The following is an 18077-nucleotide window of genomic DNA, read 5'->3' as shown; positions in this document are numbered from 1 at the left end:
ACCGATTTCATAACGATCGTCGTGTTTCCACACACAAGAAAATTTCGTCTTAATTACAAATGCTTTTTATCGAGCTAATTAAAAGCGTAAATTTTTTCTGATACACATTAGCACGCATAGCGGAGGTCACCAGAAGCTGATTGATCGAATTGAAAATAAGCTCAAAAATCTCTCGAGTTGTAAGACTAATCGGTTTTCCTCGTTCGTTGCATGGTTGCAGATTCGCGAGTTACAAACTTAGCAGTGAACGCGCGATTTCCTTTCAGATAAGTAGCATCGATTCAATGCTTTTCGCAGCTGTGCTATTTGCATAATTGCATTACACACGTGCATTCCTAAGCCTCACCTAAAGTTTCGGCGCTAATATTCTATCCCCATTGCTCTCTGCTCTCTCGCGCGTTATTATATATATATATATATATATAAGCGTTCATTGTGATGTTGCCGAAGAAAGGAATAATCCGTAATAAAGTCGCTCCGAAACAAGTTTGGCGGATTTATGATCCCCATACTTTCACGAAGATATAACACAAGTGGCACGTGCCCGAGTAGGTAAATGCTTTCGCTCAGCTACGACAGAGTTGGCAAGACTCGTGTAATTTACTGAATTACTCGCTTCAAAAAGAAGAGGCCATTAGCGTGAAGGATTATTCATTAAGTTCGGACCAACAAGATTATTTGTATTTGTGTGTGTACACGTAAAAAATTGCTCTCCTAGCGCTGCTCCATAGACAATAAAAATACACTCTTTCCGTCTGCGTTATAATTTTTTCATTTCGCATCTCAATCACATTATTCAACGATCGAAATCTCAATTTCGCGTCGTTCAGGATCTCGACTTTTTATCCTTTTCCTTGAAATTGACAAAGGTTGAATATCAGACTGTATAAATTATGATGTGTTCGGGGTATTCCGGATCCTGGATTAACTTCGAAACAGGCACAGTTTCTCGTGATAAATTCAACGTGTATATTATACACGCGGATGGATCATGTGTGAAGAAACTGATTGGTAGGCTGCAGGCTTGCTGGCACTGTGGATTCTCCATCAGCTGAGATGGAAATTAATCGTTTGGGAGGACGACCCTGTGCTTTGGTCCATTTAACGTAACGTTCGCATTCTTCTTCTATACTTTCAGCCAAGAAACTATTCATATTTGCTTACATAAGATAGTCGTCGGACGTTCCTTACGCATGCGTACAGCCGGGTTCATTAACTGACCAGTAAAATCTGTCTTTATGTAACACACAACAACTCGGAGAAAAAGAAGAGAGAGAGAGAGAGAGAGAGAGAGAGAGAGAGAGACCGGCTTGGTGACCGTAAATCAGAGAAAGAACGGCGAGAAGAAAGAAATAAAGAAAGAAAGAGTAGAGAGAAGGCCGGTAAATTTCTCTGTGGCAAACTCGTTTTATCCGTATTCCGCGGATCGCACTCGTTTAAACGCGGTCGCTCACTTTTCTAAATCACTATTTTCTCTTTGACAGATTTCCGCTCTTCGTATACATATACCTGTCACTATTGATATGAATGCTGCACGATTCTCATACCTTCATTATGCTATACTCGGAAAACTCTACGCTCGACATCCTACGAGCAGTGTCCTGCAGTTATGCATTATTCTTGTCGTTGGACGATCGAAAGAAATATTTTCCTATTATTTAATCAAACTCCAAGTTTCATCCACACGTATATCTTACCTTATCAGGAGATGGTCGTTTAGGTCGAAAAGCCTAGATATATGGTCAAAGACGTTGATTCTGATTTCGAGTTTGCGTGGAAAATTCAGAGATCCTCCGGAGAAGGATCAAAGATACCAAAAGCTGATGTACAGTTCCTCTCGAAGCACAAAGATTCTATAAGATCCACGGGACGCTCCAGATACACTTTTATCACTTGGACCATTCACTGTCCCATAGGAAGATTCGAAAAAGCCAACTTTCACTGCCAACATTCGGAGGAATCACACGTTTACCACGCGAGTATGGACTCTCTATGGATCACGAGATCGATAAGCTAGTGCAGACGCGATTATTGACCGTTGCGAGAAAATTGATAATGGACGGGGTGGAAGTGTGTACGAAGAAAGAGGGAGAATTTTCCAACGGGGTTGAAATTCTCAGGAAGATTGTCAGGTTGCGGTTAAAAATTTAAATTGTCAGCCTGGAGGATAGGGTTTTTGGGGGATGAAAAATTGATACCGATTGGGAACGATCGTTGGATTCACTGGGCCTTGCTAGGATCTATCTAATTTCTCCTTTTGGAAGGAGGAAGAAAAATACTTGCAGATAAAGTGTACAATTGAGAACGATCGAAATCGGCCGAAAGTCAAGTTTGGATCGAAAGACACGCGCGGTGCGCGCGCGATCTGTCCAATCGCGAAGTGAAGTGAACGGCAGTGGAGTTGGAGATTGTGGCACTTGTAGCAGTCGGCACTCGGCAGGGCAACGCGCGGTGGCAGTGGAGGCCCCCGAGGCCTGTGGAGGAGGTGGTGGTGGTGGTGGCTGACGATAATGCAGCGTGGACCGGTGGACCAGCGAAGGTCCGCGAGGTGGTAGGGAATTACCAGGGGCCACCGCATCGCTTCCATCTCCTCTCCTTATTATTGTGCTTTTACGTCTTTCTAGTAAACAAGAATTCTTCGTTTTACCCCCACTCGACGATCTTCCACAAGGCAACCGTGATCACCCACACGTATAAACCCTATATACCTTGTCATCTCTCCACCTTTTATCTCCAAATTTACAGAATAAAGACTTTGATATATATATATATATATATGTAAGAATCTAAAAATTTATTTCCTACCCCTTTTCGATATAAGTAATTTATTCCCTTCGTTTTTAACTACGGGATTTTCTACTTTTTTAATTTTAAATTTTCATGCATTGTTCATATTTAGAAAAAAAATTATTTGAGCATCAAATATTTATTAGATATTAGTAGAATTTAATTAAATGGACAAAAATGAATTTGATTTCAATAGATTTTATTTAATCGAATCAATGATTTATCGAAATTAAATATTTCTTTGCTACTATTCGAATAAAAGTTTATTTCAACCAAAGGATTCTTTATTTAGTGCACAAGTGTATTAAGAGATTACATTGTTAACGTGCAATGCTTGGAGGTTATTTTAATTCTCGTGGATGATTGAAAAATTGGATTAAAAAATCGATTATGTCGACAGGAATAACGGTATGAAGCGTTTCGTGCTATTATCAATCCTGCGGCTCGCGTGTATTCCGCATATTTTCATGTATAGTGGAATCAGCAGAGTCGAACATGAAAACCCGATGATTTGCTAAAGTATAGAAATTCGAGCGCGCTGCCAAGTGGAATCGGATCCCCACCAATAACTTTTCTGCAGTCAACCTCGAATTCTTCATCTATAATTCAGTTTATATTAATCGCTGATGAGGAATTTGCTTTCGTACTGTGGGCCCAGCTTTGAGCAAAATGCTGTCTTACACTGAAACCCGAAATAGAACTAGAACCTGCAGTTGTTTGATCAGCGAAATTTTAAATAATTTGGAGCTCAGAGAAGGTAGACAGTGAAAAAATTAGGATACATAAATTGAGATTGGTCGCTTCTCGTGACTGAATAAAATTGTCTACTTAATTACTAATCCCGCGGCTTTATACATACATATATATATACATATATATACATATAGTATATGTGTCTACAGAACGGATGACATTTGAATTATTTCATCTATCAGGTCATCCGTGGGAAAAAAAGATACTGATTTATAGCGATCAATTTAGGGAACAAAGAAAATGCTCCTGTGAAAACGATCGAATTCACTGATGAGCATTGCAGATGAAGCTTGGAAGATCAGGTTTTTAACCTTTAAGAAAAAAATTACTAGCACTCATATAAATTGTAAATGATCTTTCTTACGACCGGATTGACAATGAGGAATCAATGAATTTTTCTAGCGAAATCACGCTAAAGCATAAAGAGCTTCTCATTCTATTCATTTAAATTAAATATCTATTAATTTTTACTAGCAAACGCAAGTAAACGAATTGTGCGTATTCCTAGCTTCTTGGAATTCTCATGACGGAACATTTTGATGGTTTTCTATGCAATATAGGCAATGTTTCGTAATATTGTGAACCAAGCCTTAATCGCGACATCAATAAAATTGACACTTTCCTTTTTATAAACTTTACAAAGTCTGCAAAACTCTTGTTATTGCGTCGTTTACTATTGAAATAGCCATTACAAAGCAGATTTTTCGTGATAAAAGAATGACTTTCTTCAATCATCAGATTTTATGTTGGGCATAAATCATTTGAGAATACCGGGGGTTAAGATGGTATACAATTCCTTGAATAGTGCATTGGTTTCCACAGACTTTTGTCTTTGAAACGTTTTACGCAATCAGTCTGAAAAATCTCTTATAATTATAATTCCCTAATAATTTTTTGTCTTTGATGGACAATCGCCTGTCTAAGAAAAGGCATTGACGCATCAAAAGGCAAATAGTGGCATACATTCCAAAATCGATTATTGCCAAATAAAAGTGTCACTGATGCAGTCAATGCCACCAATTGAAAGGAAAAATATCTTTTCTTTCTCGAGCAGCACGATTTAGCTTTAATATTATTATCGATATATTATTTACATCCGCGACAACACACTTTATTCTCATTAATAGTCAAGGACAATTTCATAATTATTATCAGGGACAGAATTAAGCATAATTTTTTTATTACAGACAATAATATATGATTGAATTATTGGATCATTTCCTGCGGCAATTTCTTTATGTGCACTGACTCTATGGTTACATTTGCATAATTCAACAATCAGTGGGTTAACATCATACTGTTTACTTTGTTAAGGATCCTCCAACTTCGCCGAAGCTAATTATTTAACAAGTTTGGTGACTAATAGCTCATCGATATAATGTTAACATTGTATTTACCACGCGAATGATCAAATTTATCTTGCTAATTTTATTTCCTTAACAGGAACTGCGGCAACGCTACAGAAGATTCCAAAGAATTAATTTCTTTCTTTCCTACAATAAACCCTTAGCATCGAATCATAGAATCGATAAGAAACAAAAGTACAAAAATCTTCCAACTTTTATGTTATTTCACTTTAATCGAAAGAAAAGTGATAAATTTAAGCAGTTTCTTTGTTACGATAATTCGATACACGACGAAGCTCGAAGTAGAGTTTATTTTGCAAGTAGAGAGGTTGAGACAGCAGGAAGAAAAAGTTTTCGTTCCAGGGTCAGCATTTCCAAAGACCAATTATAGGTCGTACCAAGGTTCTCCGCTTTTTACAGACGAGATCGATAACGATATAGGGACAATTTGTTACAACGCGTTACCTCGAGTACCCCGTTTACATTAATACGTACCTCTGCATGTAGAGATTTTTTTTCCGGTTTAGGACGCAAGAGAGCAGGATGCCTCGTAGCAGCGACTGGTCGTTAATAATATTTGAATTTTTCCACTTGTCGAACCTTTTAATACGAATGCCCGTTCATCAAATCCAAGGTTTTCTGTCGGATTGAATAACGATGGAAATTGCTAGAATCCCCATCCAGGATTTAGGTAATTCTTTACGAGCGTCTCTCTCTCTCTCTCAACTCCCATATACAGTGTCTCGAGCATAACTGCATCAACCGTTTACTATACAGTTCAATAGACAAAGATATCAGCAGGGATGAATTGCAAGAGTACCTCGTTGTTTACTCGTGTGTGCGATTAGGATAAAATGAGAATAGAGTTAACGAGAGAAACTGATAAAGCTGTGCCTTACACTCGTTTACACTCCGATATTCATCAAACGTAGGAAATGTAGTTGTAATGACAGGAGAGTAGCAGTAGCATCAGCAGTTAGATAAGGATGCTAGGACCGGACAGAATCCAAAAAGTGGGTTACGAGCACGTACCACAGTTATGCCATTCATACAACGCTCTTTGCGATCACATGGAACTTTCACCTTTTTAATTGCATTAAAAAATGAAAGTGGACACTCCAGGGACGAGGATGCAATAAATTTGAGCCAGGATGGACGGTTTCGTGGATTTCGGGGGCGAAATTTTACAAGAAAAAAGCTGGAGTCGCGAGATTTCTCCGAATACAAACGTATCTAGCACGTTCATACTGGTTTACTCGCGTGGTCTCTGACCGGAAAGTCCTCGTGGAGATTACGTGAAGAAACGAGAAATTCAAATGCGTACAGCACATGGAAGTGAACGATGACAGTTAAGTGCAGTCTCCACCTTTATTCGCGACTCTTCTAGTGGCTCTTCAGTTACAGTTTTAGCGGGGGGTACACATTATACATATACCTAACTGCATGAGTCCGCAACTCGTAATATAGCATCGCAAGCTGCTTCTAAACTCTTTTGTATATCAGCCTATCCACAGCAGTGTATATACTATTCGATATTGCTATGCTAGCAAAAAATCTTACCTAACCAAGCAGCCTGACTTCTGGAATTTCCTGTACGATTCGAATCAAGACATTCTATATACCTACTCGATCATTTCAATGAACACTGATTCCTAGTCTGATTGGTTCGAGAGGGAATCTTTGTGCATTCTTCTTCCGTACCTTTGATCTAGTCCTGAGATATTTCCGGTGTTTTAACGATTTTGTTCGAATTCTACGCCATGTCTTGGGAACATACGTGACACACGATATTGTGGACAAAATTATTCTGTAAACTTAATTTTTTTTCGAATAGATTTGTTCTTTATCAAGCGTGGTAACACACGGGTAAAAAGTCTTTTTATAGGAACTTTAATTATGATATTATTTTCGGATGAAGCTTTGCAACGAATAAACGGTATAATAAATTTTTGATAAATTTTTCAGAGGGTTGACTTTATTTGGAGTGAGATTTATTTCTGAGGGTGAAAATTGTATCGATTGATCTGGTTAATATAGGCACCGGAAGATCTACGGATATAACTGTATGGACGTTGGATGATAGAGAATGAAGTTATGCATATGAATGCCACTGATTTGAATTGGATGAGTTTTTTCCTCTTCAAATTGAACAGCAACGTTGGAATCCGAGTCTCTATTTCCGCCGAGATCCTTCAACTCCCGTTTAACCTTATTAATCCTTTTTCCTCTTCTTCCAAGTAAACTAGCTCATTTGGCTCTGACAGAATCCTTATATAAAAAGTGTGCAAGTGCTCGTGCTGCACCTTACAAGATCTTGATTAAAAATAATTTATTAAAAGCGGGTGAACCTGCTGCCACCGGTAGCTCTAAATGTTTTCTATTAAGGGTTGTATTTTCCTTTTTACGTGTGAGTGTGCACACATAGTTCTTAAGAAGTTGAAAGAGAAAGTTCCGAAAGTTGCTCGGCATGTAAACCAATCTACTTGCATTTCCTTAAATACGATTAGAGCAACATAATATTAGCTATAGGTCAGCGGTTAATATCATTAGACGACCAAGTGTCATCGATGAGTTTGTATTTTGTGCAGCTATTGCCAAAGATGCTAAAAGCGTTAAATAATTTTTCCCATTTCACGAATAATATAATCTACGTTGCACATATTGTATAATCCTTCGTGCATTCAGCCAACGATCATAGGAGAGACCAGATGGCGTATAAAATTTGCGCGACAAATCAAACCGATAAAGGACCATTATTCAAGAAGCAGAAAATGAGAGAAAGAGACTATATATATATACAGATAGCAGCGAAGAAAATTGTTTAGCACTCGATAATTGCCATAGGAAGCTTACGCATTCAAGCAAAAGATCAATTTCTCTTTATTGCTGGGTAAATAGAGTCATTTCTGGCATAAGGCAAATCAGCAATAAGAAATGAAAATAATTAATCATCGAAACTCGAGGTAGGGGCGATATGATAAGGATTGAATCGAGCTACCGCACGCGCAAAATTGATCCCTCGCGAATCATCCAGCAAGATTGTTCTTGCATAACGAATGAGCAGGTAGCGAGAGTATCATCAGGATTGGTACCTGTTCCGAGTTTAAGAGTATTTCACATAGCACTATTTCCATTAGAATCTCCCGTACGGTTTCTCCCCTTTGCTCGTAACGCGGAGATCGACATACCGCTAGTTATTCCAAGAAAATTACTATGAACCGTTGTATCCTGTAGTTATACACTCACGAGTAAACCAGAAGCAGTCTGATTATTCACTTTTTGATTGTCAACGATGCTGGAAACACCGGAAAGGGAAAAGTGAAGTTTTCGCGACGTAAATAAGCTACCGAGGCATTCCGTTCATTGATCAAATCTGGACAAACCATTTCTTCATTTTTAGCCAATCCTGCTTAGCAGGAACGAGGAGTTCAAGGGCTCATTATGCACTTTCGAACGCTCCAGTTGCTATAATTATCCAATTCAGCATCTAATTTGGGTCATTATTAGATTATAATTATACGACGATGATTAATTTCACGATTAGTGTTCCTATCTCGCTGATGAGACGCTGATTGATTAATAAGATGAGAGCAGGTTAGATATATACAAGTCTGCGGTTGCTCGTGCCAGATATACTATCGATTTTGTTTCATCGACGTATATTCACAACTCGATCCAATTTAGCCTGAAAAGTTTTTGTCCTACTGTGCCAAATCGACGTATATCCTCGACACGTCGCGTTGCAGCTATTGACGAATCGCACATTGCACCGAGTTTACTTTCCGTTCCATCGGAGAGATGCGAGAGAGTGTTATCTTGTATCGGCGGCATCAGCGTCGAGCCAAGTATTTGACATATTATCGAAAGAACGGCATTTACCTGAGCAGGCTGCGTTTCAGCTCAAGTGGCCGCAAATTACGTAATGATGCAAAATATGCCGCGCGCGCGCGTGCACGGTATCTTGCGGTTCATTCGTGTTGCCGGCAGTATTAAATAGGTGCATGGATATGTGGCAAGATCCTCGAGCATCCTGTCCCAATACTCTTGCATCTTGTCACCAAGGCTGAGCAACGAATAACTCGTACGTGTCGCAAATCAAACCAATGATCGATACTTCATCGACGCAGATATCGGATCTATGCTTGTGTACATCGTTATACCCCTTTACGGACAATCTCCTCCCAAAACTGTTACAGGTTTTCGCACGATACTCCAGGACTAACCACTTCATCCACGAATTTGCAAACAATAATCATTGTTGGTAATTTTTTATCACTGGTGGATGCAGAGGCAAAGAGAAACTTGCAGGTGCGAACGTACTGGAAATGAAAGTCCCTCGATGCACTTGCATCTGACAGTCACGATCTTATTCTATTTGATTAGAATTACCGAGATTATATACTGCACCTTTGTAGGAAAATTAGGTTTTTGTTTATACGAATTGTTCCGTTTTACTCGGCACACAAACCACTTGTCAATTATTCGATGAGTTAGCTTTTATAATTGCAAACTATAAATAATGGCTTACCTTGAGATTCGATAATAACCCATTGATGGTATTTCGTCCCGATTATATAAATTATACAAATAAAAGCGATAAGGTGTGTCACAATTTCATTGATTTTATACAATATTCCGGCCGATGGTGAAAGAGCGAAGAAACTCTTTGGCGATTTTGTAAATAATTAGGTTTGCCGAAAATTGTTAGTCTTGAAATTTCGTTCCTTTACGCGAAGGACCTTGCTGTGAAACGATGATAAAATTTCAATTCTCACTGAACCACTTCACGAGGACACCCTTCGCGTTTGAAGGTTTCGGTTTAAATGAAGGAAAACTATATTGGTGAACTGATATAGGGGAGACGATGAGTCTGAACTATTTGTATCGTTGATCCTTTACCTTTATATACGTCATTGTGAAAAAAAGGAACGGTTTCCTCCAAGCCAGGACAAGATCGAATAAACATATTAAACAAGAGAGGGTCTCAGCCACTCGTGATAAACCTTTTTACGGTATATCAAGTTTTTTTTTTATATTGGACGTAACGAAGAAAACATCGTTAGAGAGATTTAATAGTTAAAATGAAATTAATAATAAAAGAGTATAACGCGCGTACACCGAGCGACATCGATGGCTTCCTTTTCGAGTGCAAGAGAGCTCCTTATTCTTTCCACTGTGCACTTGTATAGCTGAGCCTGCGGTTCTCTTGCGCTCTGAAGAGACGACGTTAATAGCATCGGCTGTATATATGTATATATGGCATTTACTTAATTACTAACTCGATTATTAATTATCATTAACCTTACACCTATCGAGACCCTCGTCTCTTCTTTCGTGATATTCCAACGTGCGTCTATAACATATAAATTGTTTTGTTCTTAAAATTACGCGCTATCCGTTAGAATAAAGAATTTCAGGGCCAACGATGTAGGTGTAGGAGTTTCGGAAAGAACGTCCGGTTTAATATCGGTAATAAAAATAAAATGGCTGAAAGGCCCTAACTTTTTGCGTATCCCAAAAAGAGAATTAGATTTATTTACGAGATGGCTCAAGTTCGTTCACCCATATTCTGTCACTGGACTTTTTACTAGAAAACAAATGTGTGTTGGCTTTGTTTAATTACCTGCGAGTATGCAGTGAAAGAAGGCCAATCAGAGTCTTTGCTTTAAGCTGATAGATCACGAGGATTGCAAATGGAAAGAAGAAACTGGTATAAAGGCCACGTATGTGCATCGTTTATTTGCTGAAACTCTCAAGGTGAAACTGCACCCTACTTGGATTAAAGTACAAGAGAAAAAGTAGAGAAAAAGGAGAAAAATGCTTTCACGGACGCCCTGTCGACCGGTGCACTGTTTTCGTATTTTTATTATCCGCCTATTTTCTCGATATTTTATTTTTCTTTCAGGCCACCCAGACCATTGACGTCACTGGTATAACAGCCGCAACAAAGCTGCCAGCCCAACGCGTCCCTTCTCTATATACTTTTATAGTATATTTTTCGGGTGCGAATTCTTCGAACTTCTACGCATCTACGCGCTGATAGCACCAGACAATAATGAGCACGTTGTTTAACCATTTAAACAAATTAACGTTAATGAAGATCCTTACCAATACGAGGACGTCATCGGACGTTATTGTATAATGAATTCGGGTAATATTGCTTTTGGGAAAATCGTATGCATGAAAAGGATGGTTATCTTCACGGGTAGATAGGTGGTAAATAAATGAAACACGTAGACTTGCTAAAAAATAGTCTTCATTCTTTTATTCGTCGGACTTATCGTCACTCACACAAGTGCATATTCATAAGCTATAAGTCAATGGTCGTATTTGATTTACGTCATTTACATTATACAAAATGAGCTATAGAAATTCCTGTAAATGACGACAATTTGTGACAACTTCCGTTATTTATATTTTTTCTGGATTCACAGATTTTTTTACTACGGTCTTTTTGTATATATAACAGGTATTCTTAAATTAGCAGGGTGCTCCCCCTTAGGAAAGTTCCATTCAAGGTATTCTATAGGGTGGCTAATTTATATGCATTTATCATTATTAACTTTCCTTTTTTAATTTAATCCCATTTTTTCGCAAGATTATAGCGAGGTTTAATTGTGCCAAATATATCCCAAAATATGATATTGAAGCCTTGTAGTTACCAATATATGTGATAATAATCGTATTTATTTTGCAAAGCGAGTTATGCTAAACAAAATTTCATTAGAATAGGGTAAAAAAGTTAAGTTAATTTTTTATTAAATAAGCGCTAGGTCATGTTCAACGAAACGACAGATTAAACGTCATTTGTCGTAACCAATAGGAGTAAATACTTTGACGAAATGGTCTTTTTAATTACTCAAATAAGAAATCTTGAGAAACTTTTTAATTCTTGCTTTTTTTTATATAAAATTGTTGTTATCGTTAGTTGAAATGTTTAATGAATTTTTCATTTTTTGAAAAGAGATAATAGGAATTTATTCCTTTACAGCACTGATAATTATTTTATTAGCTGTTGGTAATGTAAAATTTCTGAATAGGGAACTTCTTGTCGAGTTACTATCTGTAGTATGGTGAGGTGATTAATTTTAAGAGCTTGACAAAGTCATCTATGTACCCATAGAGTTAAAGGAGCAGTCGGTAATGTTTCCCACGCTATTATTTATTGTATATTAAGAAGCTTTTTGTATAAATTGTTTACCTCTAATAATAAAATAAATGAGATGCAAATAACTCTTTATTTTTCATATAATATTACTTAAAAGATTTGTAAAGTATGTTGTTCTTTTAGTATTGAAAAAATACTCAATAGATTTTATCTAACAGGTAAATTAAAAAGAATATATATTTGTGTTATATATTATTACAAAATTAATTAATTTATCATGCAGATAACATATAGAGTCGTAAAGGGAAAAAACTTTTTAAATATTTTTCATAAAGCAAATATCTTTCCACGATAATTAGAACATCATTTAATACAGTGGAATTTATTTCAATAATTGAAGAAAGAAAAATCGAAAGTACGCGCGCTTTAAATTAAATGTAACATAAACTATACATTTTTTACAATCTCCAATCATTGCATATCACATTCCGCTTCTTTCCAATACATGGTAGATGGCGTTACGTGTACAGAACGGGTATGTATGGAGTGTAGAGTTTAGAACCACACAAGCAGTTTCTAGAATTTCCAGTTCCCATTTTTCCATACGATTCCTATTTCTCCTCCGAAATTCGAAACTGAAATGAGAGACTCACACTCTCTCTACTCTTCATTTTTATTTGGTTTCTGTAGAAAGTGTGAATTGGTAGTTTGTCAAGTTGGCCAGCATTGTCACATCACAAAGTCGAAGTGTGCTGACTGCTGAGCTGATCGCAGTTCATCGTATTTCACCATTTCAGTGTTTGTCGTAGTCGTGTTCGATTTGTCAATTTTCAGTGACAGAGCCAACTTTTTCACTTTTATCAGCTGATTTACTATTTTTCATAGCTCCAATTACGTATTCAACATTAGAGTGTTTATGGAAACAAAGTTTTGTGCAGAGTCTACCAGACGTTAGAAACATTATTATTTATAAAGTATAGGAAGCTTATAACCTTATTACAAAAGTAAGTCATTCCAGATTCACTGTTAATATTTTATATAGCAAGCTGAAAACATTCACATACCTAATTTTATTTAACACAACACACATTATATTTGCAGTTGTTAAATATTTTATTAACCCACTTTTCATGAAAGTATCATCTCAAGTTAATTTGTAAATATCTTGTATATATTACAAACATTAATGCTATTATTATTTTTAAGTTAAAAATATAAATTTTAATTTTTTAATCTCACCTCAAAATTATTGTTTACAATATTAATGGCATCTTTCGTTGAATAACTCAGCTATCAGTCATTTCCCTACAGATAATTCAATATGGTACATATTTTATAATTCAATGATTATTACATAGGTGATTTTATATCTAAGGCAACACTGAATTTAAATGATTCTATTATGTATGATAAAAATTTTATAGATCCTCCAAAACCAATTATTAATTTTGCTTACTCGTTTTGCAATTAATTTGAAGGTTTTTATTTAAATAAGTACGTATAAGGAATAATCATTGTGCAATAAGTTTAAACAAGATAACCTATGATCTTATTAGAAATGCTATCTGATTTGATGATAAAAATAAAGTTGGAAGTCTACATCATTTTAGGATGTATCAAAGCGATAAGAATTATGGTTATATGTTTTTGATGACTGAAAGTAACAAGTAGCTTGATAATGAAAGCTTATTGGATTGGCTTATTTCAATTGTAACCAGTTTTCTTCAGAAGTAATTTTTTCTATTTACAATGCAAAAAGCATTCATGGAATGAAAGATTTCACCAGATTCTTTTTTACTGAAAACCACTTTCATTTTGAGCATTTATTATTGATATAAACAACACATTTAGTATAAGTGAAATTATGCTAATCAATAAATTTCATGGGAGAAACAAAAATTTGCTCGAGGCGCTAAACTCAGCAAACTAAGATTCTCGAGCGAAATATACAGTAGTATCGTTACTTAACATCCGTTCGACGTTCAACTTTCTCAATTCGATCACGGAAGTATACTATACCCAATAGTCTTACATTACATTTGTACTCTAATTTACACGTAAAAGCACCAAATTTGATTTCATTAATAATTGGTTTAAATTACAACTTTTTAAAAATATTAGGCAAATAGTGTAATAATTATCTGATTGTGAAATGAATACGAATTATAAAATGCGGAGGAAATAGGTTTCTTGATTCTTACATTGTTCTACTTTATTAGTTGTTGTCTTAAAATTACATTTTGACCTATTAAATGTAAATATAATACTTACCAACGTCAATCCTACTTTTTCTTTGAATTCATTTAAAACGAGTTTGCACGCATCGCTCATGTTAGTCATTCGTATACAAAAACGGACTGTTGCTTTTTTCTGCATACTCACTGGAATCATACTGTAAACATCATATCAATGCATATGGATATTTTTAATATGAATTAATTTCTGGTAATATTTAATCATAACTACCTTCGAATCCACAATGGTTTTCTCAATTTCCTGATCCTACGGTTATTATTAAAATTATAAAGCAATGTTTTTTACCGAATGAATTGCATTTTACAAGAGAACTTACCGGCTTGATATAAGTAAAGTATCGACGCAAGGACGGATATTTGAAATAAATGTGATTGTTTACTTACAAATCATTTAATGAACTATAAAAAAAATATGTACATAAAAAGACAAATACCTTCCACCGTAAATTAAAACTATCTCAAATCACCTTGTCTATTGTGTGTGTGTGTGATTTAACAAAACTTGTTTAAATTATTTTTAGAAGGAATGGCAAAACCAGGAATGGCGAACGAAAGTTCACAACCTTCTGCGCCGCCACTATCGGCACCACTATCGGCACCACCTCCAACGGCACCGCCGTCATACGAAGAAGCAATCGCTAATGCTACCCTCCCCAATTTAGGAGGCGTGCCCCCGTATCCCGTAGGGTCATCATCCATGCCTTTACCTGGTGTCCGTAAGTTACTTATGCTCTGTAGCTAATTAATTTCAACATAATTTGCCACTAAATTCTAATAAATTAATTTTAATATACTGTTTACTTTCAGATCAAGTACCAAACACAACAGGACCTCCAATACCCATGCCAATGCCAATGCCGGCACCACCTAATTATGCACCAGGTCACGTTCCACCTACGCAGTTCAATGCAGAACACAATTTTTCTCCGCCTCCAGAAGTGCGAATCATTCATCAGCAAGTGACGCTTAGCTTAGGGCCGAATTCCGTAAAGATGACTTGCCCTTCGTGTCAGGCGGAGATAAAAACTAGCACAATATCGGACCATCAAGCTAGTGCTCACATTTGTTGCATTATTCTCTGTCTACTTGGGTTGGTAACCTTTGTAATTTGATAAGTCTCATCAATGACTTGATTGTCTAATGATTTTTTTTTGTTTCATATAATTTTGATCTCCGTTCTTTCATTATTTGCTCGCATATAGTTTAATTATCGATAAAACATTATCATACGAAGATGAGGTGATTCATGAAAGTGATTTATTTCACAGATGCTGCCTTTGCTCGTGCTTGCCATACTGCATGAGTGCCTTTATGAGCGTTCATCATTTTTGCCCGTATTGCAAGAGTTACATTGGAACTTGGAAGGGTTGATTGCACTTAATCAATCAAATATACGTCAATCTTCCATGTAAACAGATAAAGCGTTACTCTTTAAAGGCTATTTGGTGGTAACATAAGAGAATTGATCGGAAGTACGCATAGCACTTCTTAGAGCAAAATAATATTATATATATACATATACATATATATATATATATATATACATGGGTTGTACGCTTATTCCTTTAAAAAAGTTTAAACAATTTTGGAAATAGTTGATAGATATTTTAATGCGATTGGATTCCATATTGCCTTATAATGGAAGAATGCCGTAATAATCGAACACACGATATTGAGAAACAAGAATTTCATATTGTTACCAACAATTATTAAAATGTCATTAACGTTTATACACTATACAGGTAGGATATGCAAAATATACGTGGTTTATTGGCAATGAATATATATTCGTGATAATTTAAATTTCGAATTTCACGATTAACTGTTTGGTACAGATACGGTATTCTTTTGTTATATGGTAGTGTAATGAAATATCCATGTATGTGTGATGTGGTTGTGAAAATGCCAATGAACGAGTACTAATCTCGGGTTACCATTATAATTATTATAATAACTGTAAAAAGAACAACTATGATAATTATAGTTAGTATACATAAAATAAATATTTATAGCCGATATAACTATTTTAATAATTATATTGGCATACAAAATTATGTTAAACATTGGAAATATTCTCAATGCGTGTTTTAGCATTCGTTACATTCCTTCAAAAGATATAAAGACTTTATATTGTAAAGTTTTATAATTAGTATAAATAATTATCAGAGATTTATTTTACGAATAGGCGTTAAGAAAGTAGTTTCTTTTTCTTCTTACTAATCTAAAAAAGTTTGATTGTTGTTTAATTATTCTACTAAAATTTGATGATACCTCGTTTTTTTCCGTTGGATTTGACTAACGTGAATCTCATTCAATTGTTATTCTAAAGATTTCTTACCACATATGCAGTGTGATTTGTGCCACCCAGCTTTTAAGATTGAATTAATGTATTTGCTCTGTGCATACCAACACAAAACCATGAAGTGAGAATGTGTAATTGTGTACCTGTATGAAAAAATCCCGGAAAATGACAAGATTTGCCGATATATAGTGCTGGTGTATGCGTATGCACCACTACAAATTCTCATCTTAATATTGTTAATATTCCCCGCATTAGTATGCAAGCAGCGAATAGATGATGCATGCATATGTGCCATAAAAGCAGCTGAACTATTGATAATCGAAGGTTAAAAAAAGAGAAAAGAGAGGAACGTTTAATGAAAACAATATATATGCGTAGTCTCCAAAATTGTCGCGTTTAAATTAGTGTATTTTTTTTTACTTTAAAAGGATGGGCAGTTTTGTATATTGTGTTGCGTTGGCAATTTATTTAGACTTTAAGAATTCGTATTTAAATATTGATAGGTTTTTTATATCATTTGTTACTTATAATATAAATGTTTCAAATATTTAAGTAAAATAGTAAACTTAATTGTTTATTTCCATGTTATTTTGTATCAGTGCCACAAATTTAAAGGTATATTGAATTTATTACCAATTAGGACATATAACTGTATTGATTCGGTTGATATCCTGTGACGACTAAATAACTGTTTTATTTTCACGATATTTGATAATAATAATTATTATTAAAAAAACAATAGGAGTATCTTTAATTACTCTAATTGGACGAAATTTATTGATCTCTTTGTTGTCAAAGGGCTATAAATTGATATGAATCCTACATTTTGTTTAGATTGTTAAGCTTATTTGATATATTTTTGCTTGTTTAACTCTGGACCACCAATCACATTAACCTAGCGGATTGAATCAATGGTGCTTTGTAAAAGAATAAAACTAAAATAAAAACAATAGATTTTTAAAGTCTATTTGTTTTTATTAAGTTCATATTAACGTAATAAAGAGTGAATACTTATTGCTGATAAACCTACTTGTTAATAATATTTAAAGCATATTTCAAGAAGGAAGTTCAAGACTATGTTGAGAGATAAACTCAACTTTTAAGAGAATAATTTTTAAAGATATGTAACGTTACCACCGTATAATGCACATTTTGCATTTATGAAAATCCTCGTTTTGCTATTAATATTTGTATAGATTTATTTCAATTATTGTATGCAAATACAGAAAGTTTTGTTATATATTTTATTTTTTGATGGACTGCAGCGATCATTCCATTTTGGTTTCAAATTATCAAGTGCTTTTATACAACTTTATTGTTTAATTGTGAAAACACACTATTGTTATTTTGATAAAAATAAGGATACTTTAAGTTTTTCACAATGGTATTTTGCATATAACTGTATTTATTATACTAGTCTTTGAAAGCGTGCGTATTTTGTATCATTGGTTCTTTTCTTCAAAATTTATGCTGTGTATTTGAACAAAAAATGTACACCCAGTTAAAAGTGCATTTGAATAAAACAT

The 18077-nt window shown here is 35.2% G+C and overlaps 2 protein-coding genes and 1 long non-coding RNA gene across 6 annotated transcripts in view; 1 reads left to right on the top strand and 2 right to left on the bottom strand.

The window, feature by feature from the left end:
- dsb (debris buster) overlaps positions 1 to 9731 on the bottom strand; it is a 39908-nt gene extending 30177 nt beyond the window's left edge. The window contains exon 1 of one of the 2 annotated variants that reach the window (XM_066728693.1): positions 9415 to 9731. The gene's annotated coding sequence lies outside the window, so the exon portion shown is untranslated. Of the gene's footprint in view, positions 1 to 1697; positions 2429 to 9414 lie in introns of those variants that run through there. The other variant, XM_066728695.1, reaches the window with a different exon arrangement.
- A 2589-nt stretch (positions 9732 to 12320) lies between these two features.
- Positions 12321 to 18073, top strand: LOC136774481 (lipopolysaccharide-induced tumor necrosis factor-alpha factor homolog). 3 transcript variants are annotated; one of them, XM_066728805.1, is made up of 4 exons: positions 12321 to 12998; positions 14771 to 14959; positions 15057 to 15339; positions 15518 to 18073. In XM_066728805.1, the coding sequence occupies exons 2-4, from the start codon at positions 14776 to 14778 to the stop codon at positions 15618 to 15620; spliced, it is 570 nt and encodes a 189-aa protein (XP_066584902.1). In that variant the 5' UTR covers positions 12321 to 12998; positions 14771 to 14775; the 3' UTR covers positions 15621 to 18073. The 3 variants fall into 3 exon arrangements, with proteins under 3 accessions (XP_066584902.1, XP_066584901.1, XP_066584900.1); XM_066728804.1 differs by having other exon boundaries at positions 12329 to 12998; positions 14774 to 14965; positions 15518 to 18026; XM_066728803.1 differs by having other exon boundaries at positions 12331 to 12998; positions 14771 to 14965; positions 15518 to 18026.
- Positions 12934 to 14755, bottom strand: LOC136774482 (uncharacterized). Its single transcript, XR_010822814.1, has 3 exons — positions 14266 to 14755; positions 13234 to 13299; positions 12934 to 13040 (listed from the first exon to the last, which is right to left on the bottom strand). It is a non-coding gene; the product is annotated as an uncharacterized lncRNA (long non-coding RNA).
- Positions 18074 to 18077: the final 4 nt, after the last annotated feature.

This window comes from Prorops nasuta, unplaced genomic scaffold (assembly GCF_024137725.1).
Source record: "Prorops nasuta isolate Cenicafe-Biocafe unplaced genomic scaffold, Cenicafe_Pnas_1.2 PNAS00006, whole genome shotgun sequence".
Lineage (NCBI taxonomy): Eukaryota > Metazoa > Arthropoda > Insecta > Hymenoptera > Bethylidae > Prorops > Prorops nasuta.
Note: the sequence above shows the minus strand (reverse complement) of the source record. Positions and strands in the feature narration are given on the sequence as shown.